At 35.7% G+C, this 24,828-nt stretch overlaps 2 protein-coding genes across 3 annotated transcripts in view; both read right to left on the bottom strand.

Annotated features, from left to right (window-relative positions):
• The window catches only part of LOC121738968 (tyrosine-protein phosphatase corkscrew-like), a 38,359-nt gene extending 35,472 nt beyond the window's left edge, over nt 1–2,887 (bottom strand). For both annotated transcript variants that reach the window (XM_042131260.1, XM_042131261.1), the window contains exon 1: nt 2,555–2,887. In XM_042131260.1, coding sequence (XP_041987194.1) covers nt 2,555–2,712 — 158 coding nt within the window. In that variant the 5' untranslated portion in view covers nt 2,713–2,887. The remainder of the gene's footprint in view (nt 1–2,554) is intronic.
• Nucleotides 2,888–14,008: 11,121 nt separating this feature from the next.
• Nucleotides 14,009–24,362, bottom strand: LOC121738873 (sodium-dependent nutrient amino acid transporter 1-like). Its single transcript, XM_042131136.1, has 10 exons — nt 24,301–24,362; nt 23,161–23,401; nt 22,451–22,596; nt 21,841–21,881; nt 19,578–19,670; nt 18,331–18,582; nt 17,819–18,026; nt 16,565–16,781; nt 15,922–16,184; nt 14,009–14,423 (listed from the first exon to the last, which is right to left on the bottom strand). Exons 1-10 carry the CDS (start codon nt 24,313–24,315, stop codon nt 14,070–14,072), a joined length of 1,830 nt encoding a protein of 609 aa, XP_041987070.1. The 5' UTR covers nt 24,316–24,362; the 3' UTR covers nt 14,009–14,069.
• Nucleotides 24,363–24,828: the final 466 nt, after the last annotated feature.

Here is a 24,828-nt window from a genome sequence, read left to right as displayed (position 1 = left end):
AGATATTTGCTACACAGTGCGACCTTCTTCTGACTGGACGAGGTTTTTGATACACATTTTCAAACTTGGTATGACTAATTATTGTTTGGGATTAAAAACAAAAGTTGCTGTTGTGTACGCTTCTTTAATATGGCGTTTGTTTACGTTTTTACTACTGATTCATTATTTTTCTTTTTATTTCAAATGAGAACATTTAATTGACTAGGGGCTGTGAATAATAAAATATATAACTAAAGTTTTCCTTTTCAAGATGCCTAAAAGAAACCCTAACAAGTTCCCCAAAAAATTAAGATCTAAAGAATATGCACAACATAAAAAATTTCAACTTATGGAAGTGCTCTACATAATGGAAGACGTAAATGGATGATAATTGATAACTACAATTTAAAAAATTTAAAATTGTGATTTTTTTTTTGGTTTTTGTGTAAATGGAGGCTTTAGGACCGGTTTTTTTTATGAAATAAGGGGGCAAACGAGCAAACGGGTCACCTGATGGAAAGCAACTTCCGTCGCACATGGACACTCGCAGCATCAGAAGAGCTGCAGGTGCGTTCCCGGCCTTTTAAGAGGGAATAGGGTAATAGGGGAGGGTAAGGATGGGATGGGAAGGGAATAGGGTAGGGGATTGGGCCTCCGGTAAACTCACTCACTCGGTGAAACACAGCGCAAGCGCTGTTTCACGCCGGTTTTCTGTGAGAACGTGGTATTTCTCCGGTCGAGCCGGCCCATTCGTGCCGAAGCATGGCTCTCCCACGTATAAAAATGATTTAGTCCGGGTTCTCTAGAACAAATTTTTCTTGATTACTTACTATCAAACTAATTTGTGAGTAGTTACATTTTGATTAAAAAAAAACTTTTATTTTATGTGGCGTTGGTACCCATTGAAAAATTCCTAAACTAGCAGGAAATAATTGTTATAAATTTAAATATTTGCCACACTCTGCCACTAATATATTAGAAACCTACCTAATGATAAAAAAAGGAACTTACAAGGGTTGTACAAATTATTAGGGTGAAATCAGTAATTACTGTCCTCATGCTACAAAATATGAGTAAACTTTATCCAGTCACGTCTTAAATTTCATCTTCGATATTCGTGTCTAGAAGAAGCAACTTGTTAAACTTTAATGGCTTCCTGGCTGTTATAATGTTGCTTAAGTCTTAACGTATTGAAAGCAATTAATATGTTGATAATTGTTTCTTTGTTTTACCCGTTACGATTCGTTTTATTCGATTTCCGTTTTCTACAATCTGCAATTATTGTTATTGAATAGAGCTATCGACTACTCAACCTAAGCTAAGCTGTCTAAAAAGTAGCTAAGGTGGCTAGAAAGCTAGAAGTACTATGAGAGAAGTTGATTTCTAGACAGATGGGCGACCCACGTAATTTGGTCGCAAACCCAGCTGACACATCACAATTAATATTGAATTGACATGATCCAACCAAATGACGTTGGTCCGTCAACTGCCTAGGAATCAATCGATGGTAGATAGGAGAGAAGCTTCTTACATTCTAATTAACACGATCTTAATCTTTGCCTATATTAGACTAGGGCTTTCCATAAGAGTTTAGTACGCCTAACTTCGCCACTGTAAAGACACGAAAACTCATTCAACTCGTTCAAGAAGGGTTCCTTGCTGTTATAGAGGAAAAATGGGCCAAAAATTGTATTATTGTATGAGATTACATTTTGCCACATAGAAATCCTTTGAATGTTCATACATCCGATTTTAGCCACATTAAGGCACTTACTTACCTCTTTGAATGTTCATACAGGTAGTAAACGAGATTTTGATTATATAACAGTAACAACGTGAAAATTGTTAGTATCTAGTTAGTATGATGCATTATTACCATTATTTATGGCTGTCGGATAATTTACTTCCTGGTCTAACTAACTTGTAACGCTCTATATTAAGTCAAGACTTTAGAATAAGTAAAAATTTCTTCAAATACACCTTCACGGTACTACGTATGACTTAAAGGTAAACATTGTAGAAGTGTACCATAATATTTTTTACGGAAATTGTCCTCTTATTATGCTGTTTGATTATTATGCTGATGAAAATGTTTTTACTTTGTCTAAACTCTAAACTCTAAAGGATGCCGTTCTATTTTGTCCATTATTACAAATAAATAACTATAAAAGCCCCACTACCAGGTTTCTTGATAATATTTTATTTCGATATAAATTATAATTCATACCTAATATACATAATATTATTATTGCCTTAAAAAGACCGGTGCGGGCGTGCCGGCATGTAAATTTATAATTCTCTACGACAATGTTTTGGAGATCGTTCTTACTTATTTTGCCGGTGTCAAATTGTAAACAAAAACATTTAGACTATGAGCAAACTGTCATATTATAATAAAGAAATACGTATAATATAGATTAAACCATAAACCTATACGACAGTATATATTAAGTCTATGGATTAAACTAAGTTTGATAATAATTAAATATAATACAGATATTGTAATATTATCTATCAAATAATATAGGCACCTGTTAAGAAAATTGTTGAAGCAATAAAAATAGAAGTAACTTACTTTTTCAGCATAAAAGCCTTGCTCAATTCTTTCAGGACGGTAGATACAATCGCACCAGCCGCTGGCACGGCTAGCACGGAGGCGTCCATGCAAGCGGAGAGCGCTGCTGGTGCCAGCACCCCCAGCCTGCTCAGCCGGCCGCAATCCCTCGACGTCATGAATCCACAGGACCACAGAGATACAGGTATCGTCGAGTTACAGGCAGTCTCAGTTACAGGTAGTCTCAGTTACAGATAGCCTCAGGTTAATTACAGGTAGCAGGTAGACCACAGGTATTGCGCACGACCGTACCGCGTGGGTCCGCTTCGCGCGCGGTTTCAAACTCGAATGCGCGCGCCGCCGCCCGCAACTTACATTCCTCATTATCTCAATGGAATGATCCACCATTGATGCATAACCAAGATCCCTCATTGGCATTTCGCTGAATTTGTCATTAGCGAAAAACCAACCGACTTACGTTGTAGATAACGTTCGGGTTTTAGTGTAGTGATAATTAAATTTTAAAGCAAGTTTTTAATTAAGTACAAAATTATCATTTATAAAATATGCACTATTATTATCTAAGCTGGACAGTCAATGGAAATGGCTAATATTTAATTGTTACTTAACGAGAATAATATATTGTACCTGACTAAAGTCAATAAGCGCAAAACGTGATGAAGTTGGCACTTCTTACCTCCATAATCCCATCCAAGCGGCACCAGGCAGTCGCATAAAAATAATTGAAAATCTATTGTGTCTGCGATTCCCACGATCGCGGTATAACATATTTTTAACATACCATACCATATATATATCCCCTAGCTTATGTAACTATACCTGGGTTTTATAAGACACCAAGTCTCCAAAACCTTATGATAAACAGGCTACCTAAAGTAGTGAGTATTTCCCATCTTTTTGCTACCTAGGTACTCCTATCACATACTATACCTTCTGCATTATTCTACATTATTAATATTTAACGTAAAACAGCTAGGTAAGGGTAATTTGAATACCGTAACTACATATCTTTGTACAGATCATTAGTCTGTCATTAGTATTCAAACGTGAACGCGAATTTGTCAGACAAGAGTTAGTAGAGGCGCCGACTCACAATGTACTTTTTCACCTTATTGCCACGGCAATAAGGTCGAAATGTGGCAAAGTTGGTTCCAGTACACGTCAAAATATAAGCGATGATAATTTGTTTTAGCATAATAATAAACTTTTCTTACAATCGGCAATAGATGAAGTCAAATTAGTGTTATTATTTGGTACACGGTGATGTTTTGTAAGTTAGTTATGCTCTGTAAAAATGTCTTCAAATGTCAGGGATGTGTTCTCTTATTACGTTCTATATAAAAGAGATGTTGCCCCAAAGGAGCACCGAAAACGCCCTCTATAGGTTGGTGAACCAACCTATAGAACCGCCATAGACGACGCGCACCTGACCGCAATGCGACCTGCGGCCGCACCATACTCGATAGCCGCCGCGCCCGGGCTTAAACCCAACATCACTTTATTTTTAAACTTAAGTACAGTATATATATATATATATATATATATATATATATATATATATACTGTACTTAAGTTTAAAAATAAAGTGATGTTGGGTTATATATATATATATATATATATATATATATATATATATATATATACTGTACTTAAGTTAAATGAAATCACATGGGCCATGTCTTTGTAGAGCTCTACTTACAACATAAATAGGTAGGTACCTAACAAAATATTTCCCCATTCATAAACATAGAGAAATGAGTAGAAAATGCTAGCGACACGCAATGGAAAGTGCTCGATTATAGCCTTCTACATCGTAAATAGACAGACGTTCATTTCCAAAGTAAGGATAAGTTGCTACGGCCATTTTGAATTAACTCCATTTATACAAAAACTAAAGTTTAGAAAACTGACAAGTATTATTAACTTAATTTTATATGCATCCGCTACATTCTCTAGTCTTACATATTGTGAGATATGCTATTGTTGCATTGGAGACATTTTACAAATAATATAGCCTGTCCCTACAATATATCGATAGAGAAACGTATGAAAGTTGTAATCACCCGCACCGTTATTTCTATATTATATAGGTCATGGTCATCAAACGAAGGTGTGATTGCTCTTGGAAAATTACCGATTATATTGCCAATATCATAGCAAGTGACCTTTAGAAAAAAACAATATTAAGTATAAATAAATTGCGCGTCGTCTCGTCTCTCGAATATGGGTCGAATAGATGATTAGGTATTTGCTCCTTATAGCTTGTTTTTAAGCGAAGAATGTTTTGTTAATAACTTTATATACTTATTTATATTATAGATAAGTAGACAGTTTAGTAACTAGTAAAGTAGGTAGAGTGAGTAAAATAAAAATAATAATGAAATATGAAACCTCTTCTTCATAAAAAACCCTTTTCTCTATAAAACTAATCACTCCGTAATAATTAGGCTAGACAATTAATTTGAATAATAAATATGAGATCCGGAAACATTAGATAATTTAAATTACATAGGTCAGGAGTATTCCTTTTATGTTACTGCAATGACCTGCTAAATTTTATAATAAAATACGAGATAGAGTTCTCTACTTATTACACAAGATGTATTTAACCAGTTTTTGTTGTAGGTATCACATGGGTTGGTCGTAACCTGCCTTATTTTGGGGAAATTGTCCTCATCAGTTATTCCATTCTAAAATAAATTATAAAAACACGATTACGTGCTTTAAAAATCCCATAATTGTGATTATCAATAATATTATTAGTATATCATTTTTGTTTACAAAACGTAATAAAATTATAGATAGGTTATGGGCAAAAACCTACGGAAAAACCTTTTTCTTTTTAATAGTAATTTTAAATTACCGACTTCTAAGCGCTCTTGCAGACGAACGGCACGTGTCGGCGGCAGTCGACGGCAGTTGACGGCAGTTGACGGCAGTCGACGGCAGCCGTTGACAATTTATGACGCTTGCAGGGGACCTACCACCTTTCCTAAAACGATCATGTTTCCAGAAAGCTTTGTTGTAAGCATGTTGTAAGATTACAATAATAATGTTATTGTACTCACTTTTCAAATATAATTTTACTAAAAACAGTAAAAAATGCAAAATATTGTTAAATCCGCTGTGAAATATCAACTTTTTTAAGATCGCTAGCTTGACGTCAAAGTAATTATTGCTTATCTGTCAACTAGGCCTTTACCATCCGTTGTGGATGATTTATACAGTATTTTTCAGAGCGAAGTAACCACTCCTCAAATACTGTAGTGCCTGGGACAAGATTTAAATGTCCGTATGTTTGCCTAAGCGCATACGGCATTCTCGCATCATAGTCGGCCTAGTCCAGAGGAAAGAACTAGTCAATACGTCTGGGACCAACTATGTGCGGGTTTCCTCACGATGTTTTTCCTTCACCGTACGAGCGTCCCTATTATGTACTTGAGATCAGAAAATGTCTTATAGGCACACGCCTCCACCCGGGTTCGAACCTGCACCCTCTAGGAGTGCGAACCGAAGGTCTACCCTTTAGGCCACGGACGCTCTGTCAAACGGTGTCGTTAATAGAGGTAGTGGTAGGTCCCCAGTTGTGACGTACCGCCTAAAGGTAAGCTGCCACAGGTCGGTATCATACGCAACGGACGTCTCTCATCAAACGGATATTTTTTTCACAGTACTTCCGCTGAATCGGCAGCGTACGGATTATCGAATAGCCTAGTGAATAAATGTTCAAAAGGGGGGTGTGAATGGAATAGTCGAAAGCAGAAATTTTGACTTAGAAACTTTGTTTGGACTAATTTGTAGACAAACATACTGTCTAGTCGGTAATCCGTACGCTGCCGATACAGTGGACGTACTGTAAAAAAAATATCCGTTTGATGCGTATGATACCGACCTGTGGACCTTTACCTTTACGCGCTACGTCACAACTGCAAGGTCGACGGCAGCCGTCGACTGCCGCCGACTGCCGTCGACACGTGCCGCCGACTGCCGTCGACTACCGCCAACACGTGCCGTCGTCTGCCGTCAACTACCGCCGACGCGTGCCGCCGACACGTGCCGTTCGTCTGTAAGCGCTCTAACTTTAAGTTGTATTTACATTGTAGGAACGAAAATTCAAATCATATTATGCACTAGTAGTTCAAATTCAAATTCTTTATTAAGCATACAAGAATATACAATAGTAAATGCTAGGTAGCGTACCTACATCACGTCGCGTCGTCTAATCCCATGCTAAGTAAAACTTGTGTTATGATATGCACACCGAACAATTTTATCCTAATATATATTATTTACACATTCACACACACAATCACACTACACTTTAGGTCTTTATCACGTAAAGTATCTTTCAGCGACGTGATGCGTGCTTCATTCGGGAGCCTCCCCCGGAACCTCCGGTTAACTACACCGGCGGGCCAGAACTCCTCCACCTCGAAGATGGATAAAACTTGAGTCGACATTCTCACCACAAAGGAACTGTAATTCACTTTGTGGCGAGAGTGCAGACGCTCCACCCTCAAGGTGTAGGTGGTCTTCTCGCGGATGTAGTTTACGACGTCTTCGACCATCATGGACCAGTGCAGGCGCGACTCGTAGAGCGGCTATGAGTTGTTAGTTGTTAGTAAATATAATTCAAATAAAGTTATCAATTGCATGAATACGAAACCCTAAAAATAATGCAATTTTAGAGTCTCTATCTTCACGAATTATATTTACTTACCGAAAATAAAATTATGTTTTGCGTACATTACACATAATTTTACATTCACAATAGTAACTAATAACTTCCGTTAACACTATTTAGTCCATCAATATGTAAAGAAATATGTGATAACTCATGCAAAACAGGATATTAAAAACGCATTATAGCTGAGAGACGCATTGTCTTACAACAATACATGACTTTCGCGGCCTTTGAACCCGCAGCCTCGGTTGTAAGGAAATGAACTAAACGGCCTCCAGAGTCCCAACTGGTCTACGTGCAGCCTTCAGCGATGATCCATATTCGGCACTGCCTATCAGGCAATAAATATGCTTGTCACACATCGTGTGCGTCATGAGCAACGTGATCATTTTTAGGGTTCCGTACCCAAAGGGTAAAAACGGGACCCTATTACTGAGACTTCGTTGTCTTTCTGTCTGTCCGTCCGGTCGTCTGTGTGTCTCACTTTCCAGGCTGTCTCAAGAACCGTTAAAGCTAGACTACTGAAATTTTCACAGATGACGTGTTACATAATATCTGATGCCGCTATAACAACAAAATATACTACTCCCATACAACAAACGTGATTTTTTTACACGTTATCATCAATGAAAACAGGTAGGTACTTGAAATTTTCAAAAATGCCTTTGCTATATTATGTGTACTTTAATGTAATTAATCATAATATTAAAATAAAATATTTTAAGGGGGTTTTCCCATACAAAAACACAATTTTATGGAATTTTTTTGCTCTATTTTTGCTCTATAACGGTACGGAACCCTTCGTGCGCGAGTCCGACTCGCTCTTAGCCGATTATTATTTTTCATCCAAGAAGTTGTCAAAATTTTGGTGAGAGTGACTGTTGGTTAGTACTTATTTTTGTTTTTCAGCATCGCCCGTGCCATGAGAAAAACATATAAAATTATAAATATAAAAAAGTCTTTAAAAGTTTAAACATGTTTCACAATAAGAAAAGGATGTAATGGAAAAGAATAGCTAAAATCTAAACTTTAGCGTGTTTAACAGAGCAGCATTTGAAATTGATTAGCTAACATTCGATGGATTACTTCTCTGCTTAATGTTAACATTAAAAATGCAATTTTTATGTAAAGTGATGGGGCCAGTAGGGTTAGGCCAACACATAACTCGCAAATCGCAATAGATCAACGCAAAAACAAGACAATTCCGTGTCCCGACGTTTTATGGGGGACACCAGCTGAATTAATCGACAGTCTCGATCAAAACGGAACTTATGGTCACGTTAGTTCCGAGGGAACACAGAGGTTGTTGCTCGTTAAATTCGGCCACATGAGAGCGCGTCAGTACTCAGTTGGCGTCAGTCCTGACCTCAGAACAGGAAAAGTCCTGACTATTATCATCGTTTTACTACTAGAATTTGCCGCAGCTCTCCCTAAGTTAAAATAGTACTATATGGTCGCTGTTAAGCATTAGTGTCCTAACCCACAATTTTTTTGTTGTTAAATTTTGAATGCAGTCTTATTCAAAATCATCTACAGAACATAACTGCATTCATAACTCAATACGCAATTTTTGTGTGGGTTAGTACACGAATGCTTAACAGCGTCCAATTATAATATACTAGCTGTCCCGGCAAACGTTGTTTTGCCCATATTATTTTATAGAAGTGACTAATATATAAGAGACCTGGCTCTCTTGGGCATTTTCAAATATTTAAGAAAATGTTAATAGCGTGTAATATTCTAACTCTGAAAAGAACTACTTAATAGATCTAAACTCCCCTCTCGCACGCGACTCCCGCCTTGATGACGCCCACTTCGCAATTACGGGCCGTCCAGTAGAAATCGTAATACATATTTTAATTTCGCCATAATTTCAAAACCAAACGTCCAATTTTAGTCAATCAAAGACCAAATATTATCTACACAAACTGTACTTAGTGATTAAATAATTTTGATAAGGATTACTAGCATGAATAAAATAAACGCGTTTAAATGTAGTCCAAAAAAATTCAAGATTTTTTTAATAAAAAAATTGTTGTTGTGCCTCACTCGAGATAGATAGGCATAGTGTGTCGCGTACTTTTTTTTGTAGATATTTATAAGATCTACAGTTGATTAGAACATTTTATGGTTCTATCTTTTATAGTTTAGGCAGCGTACGCAGAATAAGTAACTTTTCTGGTTGATTTTTTACACCTTGTCTCCGAAAAACCCAAATATCTTATTTTTCTATTTTTCTCTTAACCCTGCGACAATGACGCCGGGTCATATTGACCCGAGCCATGTTTAATTGGATATATTTTGTCTTTGCGCCAATCGAATGTTTTCCAATCTTCGTATAGCTGGAGATATAACCCCCTTCCATCCGCCTAGCTGTTACGGCTAGAGCCATACCTCGTGTGCAGCAAGAAACTTGCGCGTCAAGTTAAAACGGGTCATTATGACCCGGCGTCATCGTCGGTGTAGTATTTTCGTGACTCACTTTTATTAGTATTAAAATAATGTTTTGCCTAATTTTTTAAGTTTAAAAGGAGAATGTCATTGACAAATAGCCCAGAAAGGATTTAAGATTTGTTACAAGAGTTAGACTTTGAAGAAGACGAGTCTCAGGCTGCTTTGGGCGTTGAACTTGTGGACCACGTATCTAGGTAAAAGTGAAAAAATTCCTGGAATTTACAAAAGATGTGAAGTCTGTTCATCTATAAAAAATAAAAAAAACACTTCACATATGCCCAGCATGTCCAATTTTTATATACTAGGGCATGATTACATATTGTGATAACTGTAGTATTTCTATAACTCTGAATGAGGAAGTAGAAGACTCATTTCTTTTTTTTTCATGTTAGTAAGTTATAACAACCTCTCTTTAAATTCATCAGTAAATTTTTTCCTTCATAGGTAAGACAATTTTGCGAAAATATAAAATTAACGTACACGTTAAGTTTTCAAGGTTGATTTTGCGTCTGCCGTGAAGAAAGCCAAGAAACAAAAATATTTATTATACATATAACACAGGGTTTTTTATTTTATTTTATGCATAATGAAAGTCCCCTTTTTAAATAAATTATAAACAAAATTGTGGTAGCTTACTTAGTTTCATTAAAAATGTATCTACAAAGTTCGGGTAAAAATGACCCGACGTCATAGTCCATGTAATTATTTTCACGTCATTGACGCCGGGTTAAATAAAATTTAGCCTATGTTAATCGTGGATAATGTAGCTATCGAATGATGAAAGAATTTTAAAAATCGGTTCAGTAGTTTTTGAGCCTATTCATTACAATTATACAAACAAAGTTTACCTCTTTATAATATTAGTATAGATATTATTCCGTGATAGAAGTTTTCCCGTGGTCTACTCTATGTATATGTCGCAGTCATCTGGTTCAATCTGCGATTCGATTGAAAGCCTAGCGCATTCATTGAATGACACCATTCAATTAAATGACTCGGCCGAACGTCGATTGCACGATCGTCACTCAACGTCCAACTAATAGTTAGCGATTCGTAACATAGCTCTTTGAAGATAGCGGACATGAAACTAGTCAGGTCATTCAACGTGGTTATTTAATTTTTTTCACACTGCAGCGCTAGTAGTCACTAAAACAAATATGGCGTCAAACAGCTCGCACAGCTGATAGCACAGTTTTAATATTTTGTCGATTTAATTTACTTTAAAGTGCTTTATCTATAATATAAAAATGAGTCGCTGAATGTGTTGCTAAGCGCAAAACTCGATAACGGCTGAACGGATTGGGCTAATTTTAGTCTTAAAATATTCGTAGAAGTCCAGGGAAGGTTTTTAAGTGACACAAAGTTCACCGGGACGGCTAGTTTGTAAGCGTGGATTTACCTATAACTACCCCGTCAACGACTCCTTAAAAATTATAGCATCACATTTGATGACTTTTCGTCAAGACGTTAAACGTCACAGCCAACGTCTTGACGATTTGTCCTTTAGTCATTCAATTGAATGGTGTCATTCAATAAATGCGCTAGTCATTCAATAGAATCGCAGAATGAACCAGATGACTGTGACATATTAAATAATATAATTATTATACTGAATCTCAGCATAATCGGTCTAGTTACGAGGCCTATTCGATGCAAACATACACATTTATTTTTTGTTCTATAACTTGTTCAAAGTTACAGAAAAGAAACAAACCACCACCAAGCCCTTACATGCCCTTACTTAAATTACCTATATAGGCGCGTGTAGCTGAATGAAATTCTAACTTTTGTAATGAAAGGTAATAATATAAAAACACACAGCCGTACATAATATAACATCCTCCTTTTTGGATGTGGGTTTAAAACTGCCGTTTTATTAAGGCTTCAGCGTGTTACGTAACGCCTCGAGGTTCGGGGTGGACTTCTTTTTAAAACTTGATTCGGTCTGCCAAATTTATACTCATAAAAGTCTTTACTTTTTTCTGGTTTCTCCAAATTGAGGACTTTTAAAACTTAAAATTCCTTTACTTAAGGCGGGGATTAATCTCAATCCAAAACGATAACCTTGCATACAACCAAAGACCAAGCGTATGCGCATGTCAATAAGATTCATTTTAGCTTAGCATGAAACTGTAGTAATTCGGGCGAATCTTCTCTATTTTTCATGTTTTTTTTTAAATATATCTTTGGAAATAAACATTAAGAAACAAAATTGTTCAGTTAAAGAGATTTTAATATAGATTTACTAACAATTTATTCAAATAAAATGTATAATTATCCTAGTTAATACTTATATTTCGATGAAATAGATTGTTATCGGAGGTGAGTTTGTAAATTAATTACAGCCAAAGTATTACGTTTTATTAAAATGTTTATGGTTTAAGGTATTTTAAATATTGTCCTTTATATCTCATATTTTTTAACACTTCGTTATTATATATTATATTGGAACTAGGTAAACCGGGAGTCACGGAATAACAAATTGGGGTTTATCCTCGCCTTAAGTGCTCTACCAAAAGTATAATATAAAATATGCTCAATATGCTAGTAACATAATATTGAACATATTTTATTGTTACCTTTTTTTATAGTATTTTAATTCTTACATTTCTACTTTACAGCTAATTTTCTATCAGTTATAAAATACAATACTTAAGTCTTGTTTTAAATGGACGCTTCACACCACGTCAGTCTGGCCCCGTGCTAAGTACCTAAAGGACTTGTGTTACAGGTACCAGACAACGGAAATATATTTAATACTTTTATACTATACATAATACATATATTTAAGATTTTTATTATATTATACACATATTTAATACACATCCAGACCCGGGAACATTGAAAACTTTTTGTTCCGTCGGCGGGATTCGAACCCGCGACCCCCGGCTTGAGCTACCAACGCGCTCACCACTGAGCCACAGAGGTCGTCAAAACTTGGATTAAAGGACTCCTTTATCGTTCATTGTATGGGAGCCACCCTTAAATATTTATTTTATTTTGTTTTTAGTCTTTTATTGTTACTCATAGCGGAAACAGAAATACACAATCAGTAAAAATTTCACAAGTCTAGCTATTTCAGTTCTTGAGATACAGCCTGAAGTCAAACAGACAGACGGACAGACATCGAAGTCTCAGTAATAGGGTCCCGTTTTTACTCTTTGGGTACGGAACACTAAAAATTGTAACGAAAGGACTACGCAAAGTGTTTTGTTGAACCCAACTTTACCTTTATGTAACCAACTTAAACTGCTCGTAGTTCAGTACATATTAAACAAAATTGCCCACCTAAGAGTGAAGTTTTTCTTAGTATTATGTATTTACACATCGTTATTGTAGCAATATTGTCAACAATACGTTTATCTTCACGAAGGTTTGAACTTGTCCTTGTCCAATGGCCAAACCAACCGTGAATAGGAAACCTTTTTTAGATATTAAAAATTTTTTCTTTAAACTACTAAGCGAACTACAATAAGGAGCCAACGATTTTATACTTCCTAACTTAAGTAAAATTTAGAGTTCAAATTAGTTTTATATTTATTAATCAGTATAATTAGGTGCCTAGCTAATATTATATCCATAAGCAGTTTTTTTTATTAAAATGGGAAATAATCGAATTATTAGATCACGAGCCAGCCAGCATGCCTTTTAGTAAAATCCAAAAACATAATACCTATCTAAAACAAGTTTTCCTCTACGTAGGTACCTATTGTGTAAGTATCTACGTCTCATCTTAAGAGCACATGATTAAAATTCACATTTACTTATTCAAATTCAAACAAGCTGATATTTTATTTAATTACTTAAAATAAGTAAGCAATAAAAATGCAAATGTTAGAGCATTCCTTTTGTATTTTTCATTACCTACGTACTTACAAGCTACATATACAATTTATACACCACAAAGTCCGTAGTTACTTACTATTTACGTAAAGTTAATTGTTAATTTGTGAATTAGAGTCGTTATTCAGTCCGAAACCCGTAAGATATCATATATTTCTATCACAATTTTATATTTTAATACAGTGTGTTAGTGTAAACACCGTTATCCTTGAAACCATCAAATGAGCCCGTCAAAATGAACAACTTTTTCTATGAGAACAATGCTGGAAACTCAAAAAAAAAGCCATCTTCATAACCATACTGATGCCCGGATCGGCAATTTGTATGGGATTTTTTTGAGTACCCAAGAGTACCCAGCATTGTTCTCATAGAAAAAGTTGTTCATTTTGACGGGCTTATTTGATGGTTTCAAGGATAACGGTGTTCACACTAACATCTTGTATAATAATACATAATATTATTATAGACTGCAATTAAATCAGAAATCATGTAGGTACAGTTCGTTTCATCTTTTCGTGTTTTCCTTGTAATACTTCACATATTTGTAAATTTCTCATCATGACCAGAATATTGTAATGTTTTTTCGCTTAGCGACCAGTCTAAAGACTTAGATCTCCTTTTCTCGTTCGATTCTGAAATCTCTTGTCTCCTCTGTATAAACAAGAGATCATCTGAGTTCGATCTCCTCTTGTCTTTAACGATTACTTCACTATCCTGTAGAATATTGAACACACTGGAATTATTAGAGAACTGTCCTAATTTCCGTCTTCTATATCTTGTACGGGTTAAGTTGTCTACAGGTCCCTCGCGTCGTGACAGCCAGTAGTAGTGGGTTATCGGGTCCCTTGGACCCCAATGTCTTGACGGTTTGAATGCTGATTTTATTTTCTGTGAAAGAAATACGATACGTAAGTGTTTCACAATAGGTAGGTTCGCAAAAGATCGCAAAAGCAAGAGCTTAAAGGCATTTCTTAAAGGTGTCTACATAATATTATATTTTTTAACAAAAACAAAACATAAGCATCTGTTTACTCTTCACGCTTAAATGGCTAAACTGATTAAGATGAAATTTGGCATGGCGATACTTTGAGAGACAGGAAAGGTCGTCTAGAAAAGTTTTCTTTGCGAGAAAATGTACGGTCATCAAGTCAAGGTCAATAGGTACAGCATAAAATTACAATGCCTATAAACATCTTAAATATTATTATATTTAAGATGCGATATAGTACGGGAGCCCTAGAACAAATTTTTTTTGATTACACAAGCAAATTTTTTGTGAGTAGCTTCATTTTGATAAGACTAACAATATTTTTATTTTCGAAAAATCTCGAAAGTGGTAGGTAACAGAGATAGAAAGATTGACTTGATGGTCCTAAAATATGGATCGCTCTATTTGTAGGACAATGTTACTCTTAAATTATATAACTATTAACCTACCAATATACAAAAAATCAGCTTCTTAGGGTTCCGTTTTAGGGTTCAGTAGTCAACCAAGTTTTGTTGATTTATATATATATATATATATATATATATATATATATATATATATATATATATATATATATATATATATATATATATATATATATATATATATATATATATATATATATATATATATATATATATATATATATATATATATATATATATATATATATATATATATATACATTTCCATGGAATACAAAGTTCATCAGAAACATAGATCGCCCATAGAATTGATTCCTATTAATTTATTAACAATATCTTAAAGGATCTTATTGTTGTGTTCCTATAAATTATGTCCATAATTTTGTTTTGAACACGTGTCGTAGAAGGTTTCTTAGAAAAATTAAGTAATCATTCGCAAACTATAAAATCTTAAATCAGTCGTATTTTGATACCTATATAGGTATCATAATATTATGACTAATTAAAGATAGCACGTAGTAGGTGGGTGTTTACTGTAAATGGGTTTTGTCGTTTAAATTCATTTCAAAGTATTCTAGCGTATGTTTGTAAACAAAGCAATAGCGGCCAAGGCCTCGCCCTTATTACAATAAATATACAATATCGCATGCGATAGACGAGGATAAGTGTAAAATAGACGGCGCAAATCTTTAAGATCGTTCAACAAAATTGGAGGGATAGTTCGGTTTTTATGGTCTCTTTGGTTGGGTTTTCCCAACCTTCCCAGCTCTCTTTTTGAGCTGGGAAGATTCGCGAACGGGGACATTTATGCTATTGGTAGATCAGTACCTAATCACTAATCAGACAGGTTGTTATTAGTAGATCGCAATCAGACGGTGACATTTTATTGATAGATGGTTCCGATTAGCGCCTCTAGCGTCAAGACATCTTAAATTATTGCGCAGCATTTATCACATTATAATTTATATCTCACCGAGACAATATCGTATTGTACTTGTTTCGCTATGGCCACGCCGCCTAGAGCTGTTATGACGACCAGGGACAGAGAGACCGCTGTCACTAGGCCGCTAGCTTCCCATGGCGGGTCATCCCAGTTTGGTCGGGCTAGCCAGCTGGTAGCCCACCATATTGTAAGCGGTATGATGATGACCGGAGCTAAACACCAGCCGTACATCCAAATGATAAGAAACTTCCGCTCTGTGAGGAATTCAACGTCTTCAAGTAAGTTTTTCCAACCTGCACCAAAAAATAATTAAAAGTTAAGTAAGAATTTTGATTCTGCATTCATAAAACACTAAAATTATGAACCTGAACTACTAATATTATTAATACTTGTATTATGAAGTTTGTCTGTCTACCTCTCTTTGTCACCCTTTCACGCTTAAACGGCTAAACTAAATTTTAAAACATTTGGTCCCAAGAAAAGACTAAGGGCGGATTTGCTCACGGACAAACGTATACCGAGCAAAAAATGTTACCGAGTGAAATACGAAATTCGGCGCATCGTAGATCTGCTAAGACAACTACCCACTACATTATCTAATAAGATGATCCTACCATAAAAATATGGTCATTGTCTATTACAACGCAAAACAGAAAACAATGGAACATTTTACCATAAACAAACACAAATGCGTATATCTCCGTCACAGTGGAGACAGCTACTAGCATCGGCGCTATCACGTCTTCAGCTAGCACGACTAGACTCTGGCCCAGTGCTAGCACTGACAACGTTACAGCGGCGGCCACTACCGAGCCAGCTACTGTATAGTAGCGCCATTTACTGCCACCCACTCTACGTATTCTCTCGTATGCTGGGTAGAGAAGTGTTAACTGAAAGTAAAATAAACTATTATAGATACTTTTCATTTCTATGTTTCCATTATAAATACCCTAAACCCATTAGTTTGCCTATACAAGAATTTATCGCTACCGCGTTTCTAGCTTGTGAATGGAGATAGCTAAAAATTCGTGCACGAGTAAAAGAGAGGTAAAATTAGGTATAGAATACCGACGTACTGGAATTGAGCCCTTGTAGATTTTATTACTATATATACTGATGTTTGTAGAGTATATATTTGACAAAAAATTAAATATAAAGCTACGAATAATAATAGTTTTCATTATTCGTATATATAAAGTGATATTTTGTCGCCACTAATATAATCGAATAACGTCTTAGTATGTAGGTATTCTTTTCACTCAGAAAACCACTAATGACTAAAGTTTTGTAAACGTTATTAAGTATCGGTTTTTTATGATCCTTGGTAGAAACATATTTTATCAGACGTAGATACTGTTAGGATATCCTATTGAAATTGAGTTGGGATATATTATCCCAACTCCATTTCAATAGGAACCTTAACAATCTATAAAATTAATGGGGACCTTAAAGGAACTTTAGATATATGTACATATAAAGAACCCTATAAATAAGTAGTAAGGTTAAGTATAGGTAGCAAATCTAGTAAATAATTAACATCTATTTCGCGCACGTTTTCTATCGGAAAAGCGATAGAAAACGTGCGCAACACGTGACTCGTGGTGACGAATACAACCACTGAAAAGTAACGCAAAGCTACAAGAAGTCTCATTTTAATAGCATTCGAATCTGATATTATAAAGCTACTAGCTGACCCGGTTGTTTTGCCATATGAATTATTTCTAGTATAAATATAAAAAGTACATAAAAACCTATTCTCAAGTCTAACGAATGTACATACCTACAAAATTTCATTAAAATCGGTTGAGCAGTTTTAAAGGAGTTCGCGTACAAGCATTGTGACATGAGAATTTTGTATAATAGATAAAATAAATATTAATAAAGAAATAAATATTAATAATAAGAGATGTAGCTCAGATAAGCTTACCATAGTAATAATTCCAGAGAGAATCAACATAAACAATATGAGGACAGGCCAGATCCCTGCGAGCTCTTTGTCTATAGCAGAATGTAGAGTTTGAGCTAACACAGCAAAGTTACTGTCTTCTATCATTGTGTCTCCTCGTATACTGAACCAGAATAATGTTCCACACCAGCAGGTGATTATGTTTATACCAACGATCTCTAATGTAGCCCTACAATGACAACAAAACAATCCGTTTAAAATAAAATTTTTGATAATATGGATTTGGTAGGATGGATATAATAATAATGGCTAGTACATGAGTCATGACATAAGATAGTAAGGAAATAAGTAACTTAGGACTTAGGAGAAACATAACTTTGGTTTCATAATGTAATTATAGTATGTATATAGCATAATGTATTCCTAAATGTACTCCAACAATAGTCCATAAGTTTTAGCAATATAGATAATTTGGTCGACAGAAACTAATTTTAAGTTCTCTGACCATTTAAATAAAATTAAAGAAAACTAACCACTCCACATCAGTGCTCGCGTATACGGAATCCCCCGCAGAAACCAAGTAACCCGTAGCAACCTGGGACGAGAGCAAAGCCTGGGTTACCCCCGCAAACCACACCCCTGGTTGAGCTAAGTTACCCCAGTCTATCATACCAAACCCAGATAAGCTATAAGCAAGGCAAGATGCTACTATCACTCCGAGAAGGAAGATTGCTGGACCGAAGACAAAGAAAATCCTTTTCATCCACTTTATTGGATTGTAGAGGCTGAAAAAACAAGTTGTTATTTAATTTTCTATACTTATAACTGGTCATAAAAAGAAATTTCATTTCAATCAAAGAAACGCCAATCATTAATTATTGTCTAGCTCAATATTTCAAGATTTGTCCATAAACTCACACTAGGACCCTAGTTATTAAAAGTAGAATTCTTCGGATTTTGAAGTCAAATTCAAACAATAATATGATTTACAATAATTAAATTATTAATTTCAATAGAATAAACTCGCATAAACATCTTGATTTTAAGACCTCAAGGGCCAAGACTAAGTCACTATAAAGCTTAGGCCAAACCTACGCGACCAGGCGACTGCGAAGCGGCGCGGAGCGTCAAGTGGTCAAATGTGTGTTTTGTAATCGCAATATCGCAATACTTGTCACAAAGGCTTTTATGTTTACAAAAATGTATTACAATAATGTATGTTTACAAATATGTTTTATACGTGGGAGAGCCATGCTTCGGCACGAATGGGCAGGCTCGACCGGAGAATCACCACGTTCTCACAGAAAACCGGCGTGAAACAGCGCTTGCGCTGTGTTTCGCCGAATGAGTGAGTTTACCGGAGGCCCAATCCTCTACCGTATTACCTTCCCTACCCTCCCCTATTCCCTACCCTCCCCTATTTCCTTCCCTTCCCATCCCTACCCTCCCCTATTACCCTATTCCCTCTTAAAAGATCTTCTGATGCTGCGAATGTCCATGGACGACGGAAGTTGCTTTCCATCAGGTGACCCGTTTGCTCGTTTGCTCCCTTATTTCATAAAAAAAAAAACAAAGGGACAGTGACAATGTATTGCGAATTGCGATAAATACAAACTTACAGAAGTTCAGTTTTTGGGGATTCACCTTTGAATACAATACCTTAGGATAATGCACCTCTAATACGCTGTATGAAAATTCAATAGAACATTAAGGGTCGCAAATATAGAATGTATTGTTTAAAACACGAGACAATAGGCAATAAATAATATTGATTACTCACACAAAAGGAAACAGCAGCCATAGGACAATGACAATAAGCGCCATAGCCACGTAATACTCTGGCTCCTCCTTCACTGACGACAGTATTGTTACACTGAAATACAGTAAATAGTTAGGGTCTTCACTCTTCGTACACCGACTTACGCTGACTTCATTCCTACACGATATTATACAAGGAGTAACAAAACATAGAATACTGTAGTTCACTGAGAAAGTAGCAGCGATGAAAGAGCAAATTTATATTACGATTTGTATAGGCAAGCGCTTCAGGATTATGATTTTTTCCAAACAAAAGTAAAAAAATAACTCTTTGAGCGCTGCTATTTTCACAGCGAACTCTATATAGAGGACCTATAGGCTATAACTATATAGTATAAACACTCTTATAATATACAATAGTAACAAAACTAAGAATTAGAGTGTGTAAATAGTTTGTTGGCATATAATATATGCCAAGACTATTCTTGGCATATATATATACTGACTCCACTCAAAATGACTAATAAAACTCAATTCTCAACACAGCATTGAAATTTGCCTACACACAAAATGGTTACTGGCATTCTGGTCCTGAAGTGTGTTTTGTCAGGGAGAAACTGAGTTCATTGACTCAAATGAAGGCTTTATTTTTCTTTGAACTTTAAACACATTCAGAGGCAATGTTTCTTTTTGTGTTAATACGCGTGACTCGTTAATGCATATTTGAAAGGGTTAACCCCGTGACAAAAAAATTAACCGTCTGCATTCCGATTAATTAACTGTTATAACGCAAGATCCAGTGACAGCCAGACTTTCGTCACTTAATATTTAATAAAGCTAACAGTTTACCAATTTTGACATCACACAATATATGTAGGTATTGTAGAAATATGCTCTTCAGCTGTATTATTGTTTGATTTACATGTGTTGTGTGGTGATAAAATAAACATATTCTTATTCTTATTCTTTCCTGTTCATCATCCGTATAGAGGTAGGAACGGTTCGGTCGCAGTTCTGAAGGTCTACCTGACCTTCGATAAAGTATAAAGCTCAATTTTTTATCTTATTATCTTCGGGGTAACTGTAGGAATCTCATCTCCCATTGCCGGACGTTAATGGCAGTTGCTTCCCACTGCCTAGACACCCTTAAAGGCTAATACTTTAAGGAAGTTTAAACGTGGGAGAGCCATGCTTCGGCGTGAATGGGCCGGCGCGGCCGGAGAAATACCACGTTCCCACAGAAAACCGGCGTGAAACAGCGCTTGCGTTGTGTTTCGCCGAGTGAGTGAGTTTACCGGAGGCCCAATCCCCTCCCCTTCCCATCCCTACCCCCTATTACCCTATTCCCTCTTAAAAGGCCGGCAACGCACCTGCAGCTCTTCTGATGCTGTGAGTGTCCATGGGCGACGGAAGTTGCTTTCCATCAGGTAACTCGTTTGGTCGTTTGCCCCTTATTTCATAAAAAAAAATTCTTGACATAATATATATAATAGGGTTCAATTCACTTGTATCACAATCATACAATATGTCATGTTGTGAGTTTATATTTGAGTTGAGTCAGTGTAATGTGCGAGGACCTTTAATTTACACTAACAGAAACTTTATACTGACGACACTAGCATCCTTGGATCGTTCTTGTAACTTCAACGTAAACTTACTCTGAACCGTACATATTTCATGAAAATAATAGTACATTACATAACCACCCACACATTGAGAAGATGTTATAATAGAGTCATCAATTCTACGACATCCTTCAGCTAGAACAATAATATTGATACAAATTACGCCATTTAAATAAATGATATATTATTTTACACAATACTCTAGGTATATTGTATAGTGAGTACTACAATTGCATCATTTAGTTAGCTGGGTAAATATTATGCCCAATGAATTTATTTAAGTATTAAGATAATATATTTTATTATCTATAATTATTATTATTTTATTTATTGGATGTATACCACATTTTTAAATTAAAGTAAGGGTTATCCGATGTAATATATGTCTCTATTGTAAGGGTAAAGCTAAGATTCTCTCTCAGATCTCAGATCTCGGAATCGGCTCCAACGATTTTCATGAAATTTAGTATATAGGGGGTTTCGGGGGCGATAAATCGATCTAGCTAGGAATCATTTTTAGAAAATGTCATTTTATTCGTGTTTTATCGAATACCGAGCAAGGCTCGGTCAAGTAGCTAGTAGGTCTTTAAACCTTGAAGGTTCAAATAGGAATATGGAAGGCAAAGTAAGTGTAATAATGATAGTGAAACTTTACATTACTTGTAACACGTGGTAGTGTTGAAAACTGTAACATTCTCCACCTGAAACAATCAAATGTCAAATCACATTGCCTTGATTAACAACCGATACTGGAGAACTACAACGAAACCGTTTTGAGATCGAGTAATGCCACGTCCTGCTCTAACAACGTCATTTCACGTTTGTTACAGTAGGACTAGGCATTCCCATTCGTTCGTTTGAGTCTCAAAAAGGGTTTCGTTGTACGGTCCCTGTATCTACTTACTATTAATTTTCTTGAGGTTTTTCTTGACCACCAATTTTAGAATGATATTATAATATTAATAAATAATTAATGTTATTGAGTCGTGGTTGGCACGCGTCACCAACTTAGAAGCTCACGAGATTCAAAAGCGCGTATAACATTGTATAATATAATACGTCATATACTTAAGTTAAACTGTTCATTTTCTCGTAAAACAGTTTCCCGCGTTTACTCATTCTCCGTCGTCTACTCTATATAGGTAAGTGGAAAATCACATGAAAATCGACCTAGTAGTTTGTAAGATTAGCGCGTGCAAACGAACAATCTCTTCAGCTTAACAATATTAGTACTCATAGATAATATAGAGAATTCGCTTAAATAACTAACCAAATATCCATCTGTAGTATTAGCACAGTTGAAATACTCGCTGTAGTTGTTCAAAGTGTAGAAGAAGTACGTAACGCAGACAGCCAGGTAGCTGATAGAACAAATTGAGTAGAGAAGCGCTGTCAGCAGCTTTATGTATCCAACCCCTGAAATATAGTAAGCAAGGGCCTGTTTCACCACTTCCTGATAAATGACGAATAGGCTATCCACCAATTAACTTGACAGATAAAGTATGGAGAATATGTCAAAAAAGTTTAGCCTATTCGGCACTTTATCAGGAAGTGGTGAAACAGGCCCTAAGTATTGTATAAGTATTATGAACACGGCTTTAACGTCATCACTCATCAGGTAACTACTTTCGAACGCTTACTAGTTCATAAGAGAGCATATTGATATAATTTTTAACCTATATTTTTAACATTACAATGTACAGTTTCTATTGGGGATTTAACTAATAGCAAATTTACGACATAGATTAAGTCCGGATAAGTCAGGACAATTCAACTTATCACTAAATTAGTCAGTGTTCTGGCGCTACGGTGATTGATAAACGTCTACGCCATGCTGCACTGCAACCGCAAAATGTAAAGTACCGTACCGCAACTGTAGATTAATTTAGCGTGAACTTAAATTATTCGGACTTACCCTGTACCCAAACTTACCCTAATTAACTAATAACTATACTACATAACTTAACCCTTGGTCCTCACCAGTAAAGAAAGGCACCGCTCTCCATACCCCTACCGCGTCTTGTTGACTCAACTGTCCAAGAGCAAGTTGCAGTAACACCGCAGATGTAGCTACCACTGCCATAGCTATGGTATATACCAGGCTAGTCAGCAGTCCTCCATAGCGGAAGGAGTGTCTTGGTATTCGCCATGTGCTTGAGAAACTCACGGCTACGGCGAATGTGCATAAATGAGTTCGGATTTGACGCCAGTGTAACCATCTCTGTTGAAATAGGTATTATTAAAAATATCTTACACGTAGAGAAATATAATATACGGGGCAATCTTACATCTAAACATACAATTTTCGTGTCCCAATGTTTGTGCGCGAACTCCGATTTTAATGAAATTTTGTTTGTACATTTGTTAGGCCTGAAATAAGTTTTTATCTTCTTTTATATTGTTACTAGAAATAATTTATATGGCAAAACAATATTTGCCGGGTCAACTAGTCCTTATTTTAAATTATTATTTAGAAATTGCAATAATTATTCCTCTGCAGTCTAAACGCTACGAGGGAACTACGCGAGTCGCGACACAAAACATCACTTAGCTCTAAAACGTGAAGTGCCGCGTCGCTCCACTGCCGCGTAATGTCGCATCGTGCGATGAGCGGTCTCACCTTAAATACTAATTACTTTATAATAATTAATAATATTGTGCTAGACTCGAGCACAATGTTAATATTATATTTTTATAGTTATGTGTTTCATTTATGTGAAAATACTAACACTGTAGGCTACTACAAGCAGCTAGAGTGTTAATTTTTTCATATGTAGCCAAAAAATGCACACATGAACAGATATTGGATTGATGCATGAGCAAGCTCTAGTATAAGTTTTTGTAGTAACTTGATTCTATTTTCGATGGCGTTACTACGTAGCTGTCTATAGGAATTCATGCTCTCTCTGGTGAGTATGCCTCTAAGCAAGAATCAATAATACTTGTGAGAAACATTAATTATTATTGTTTACAATGCTAAATACTGTACTCCCTGTACTGTAGCCTGTGAACTAAGCCAGACAAAAATAAAAAAATAAAATTAATACAGTCGCAAAGCAAGGGGCTACAATACAATACAAGACAATACATTCACTATGATTATGCAAAAATAATAATTACCTTAATAAAATACATTTTCAATGTCCTCTTGCATTTGTTTTGTATTTTGATGTCATTCTTGAGATATGTGGCGCTCTGGAGACGCTCTGTGACTTCTGTGAGATACTTGTGCGTTATCAGATAGCCGGTTTCAGATGAGATATCACTCGAGTACCTACTGCAGATAGTGAGTTGCCAAATATTGAGATTCTATTGAGTCACAGTTGCATTTTTCATCATCATTTTTGCTGCCTGCTATTATAATTATTGTATGTTAAAAAAACGAGAAGCCTTACATTCGTAATTAAACGATGAAAAAATTATTTGATTAAGGACAAAATTTCAATAATACCTCATAATTGTATACTTAATTTTTAAATTGATGTTATTGGGAAAGTGAATGAAAATACTAAACACATTTTAAAAGCTTTTATTGAAAATTACATTTACTAATTTATTAGCTACAATTAGTTAGAGATAAGATTATTCCACTGCGCGTCTTCCACAGAACAGCGTGCAAAACAACACAAGTATTTTAACAGTTAGTTA

This window comes from Aricia agestis, chromosome Z, assembly GCF_905147365.1.
Source record: "Aricia agestis chromosome Z, ilAriAges1.1, whole genome shotgun sequence".
Taxonomy (NCBI): Eukaryota; Metazoa; Arthropoda; class Insecta; order Lepidoptera; family Lycaenidae; genus Aricia; species Aricia agestis.
Note: the sequence above shows the minus strand (reverse complement) of the source record. Positions and strands in the feature narration are given on the sequence as shown.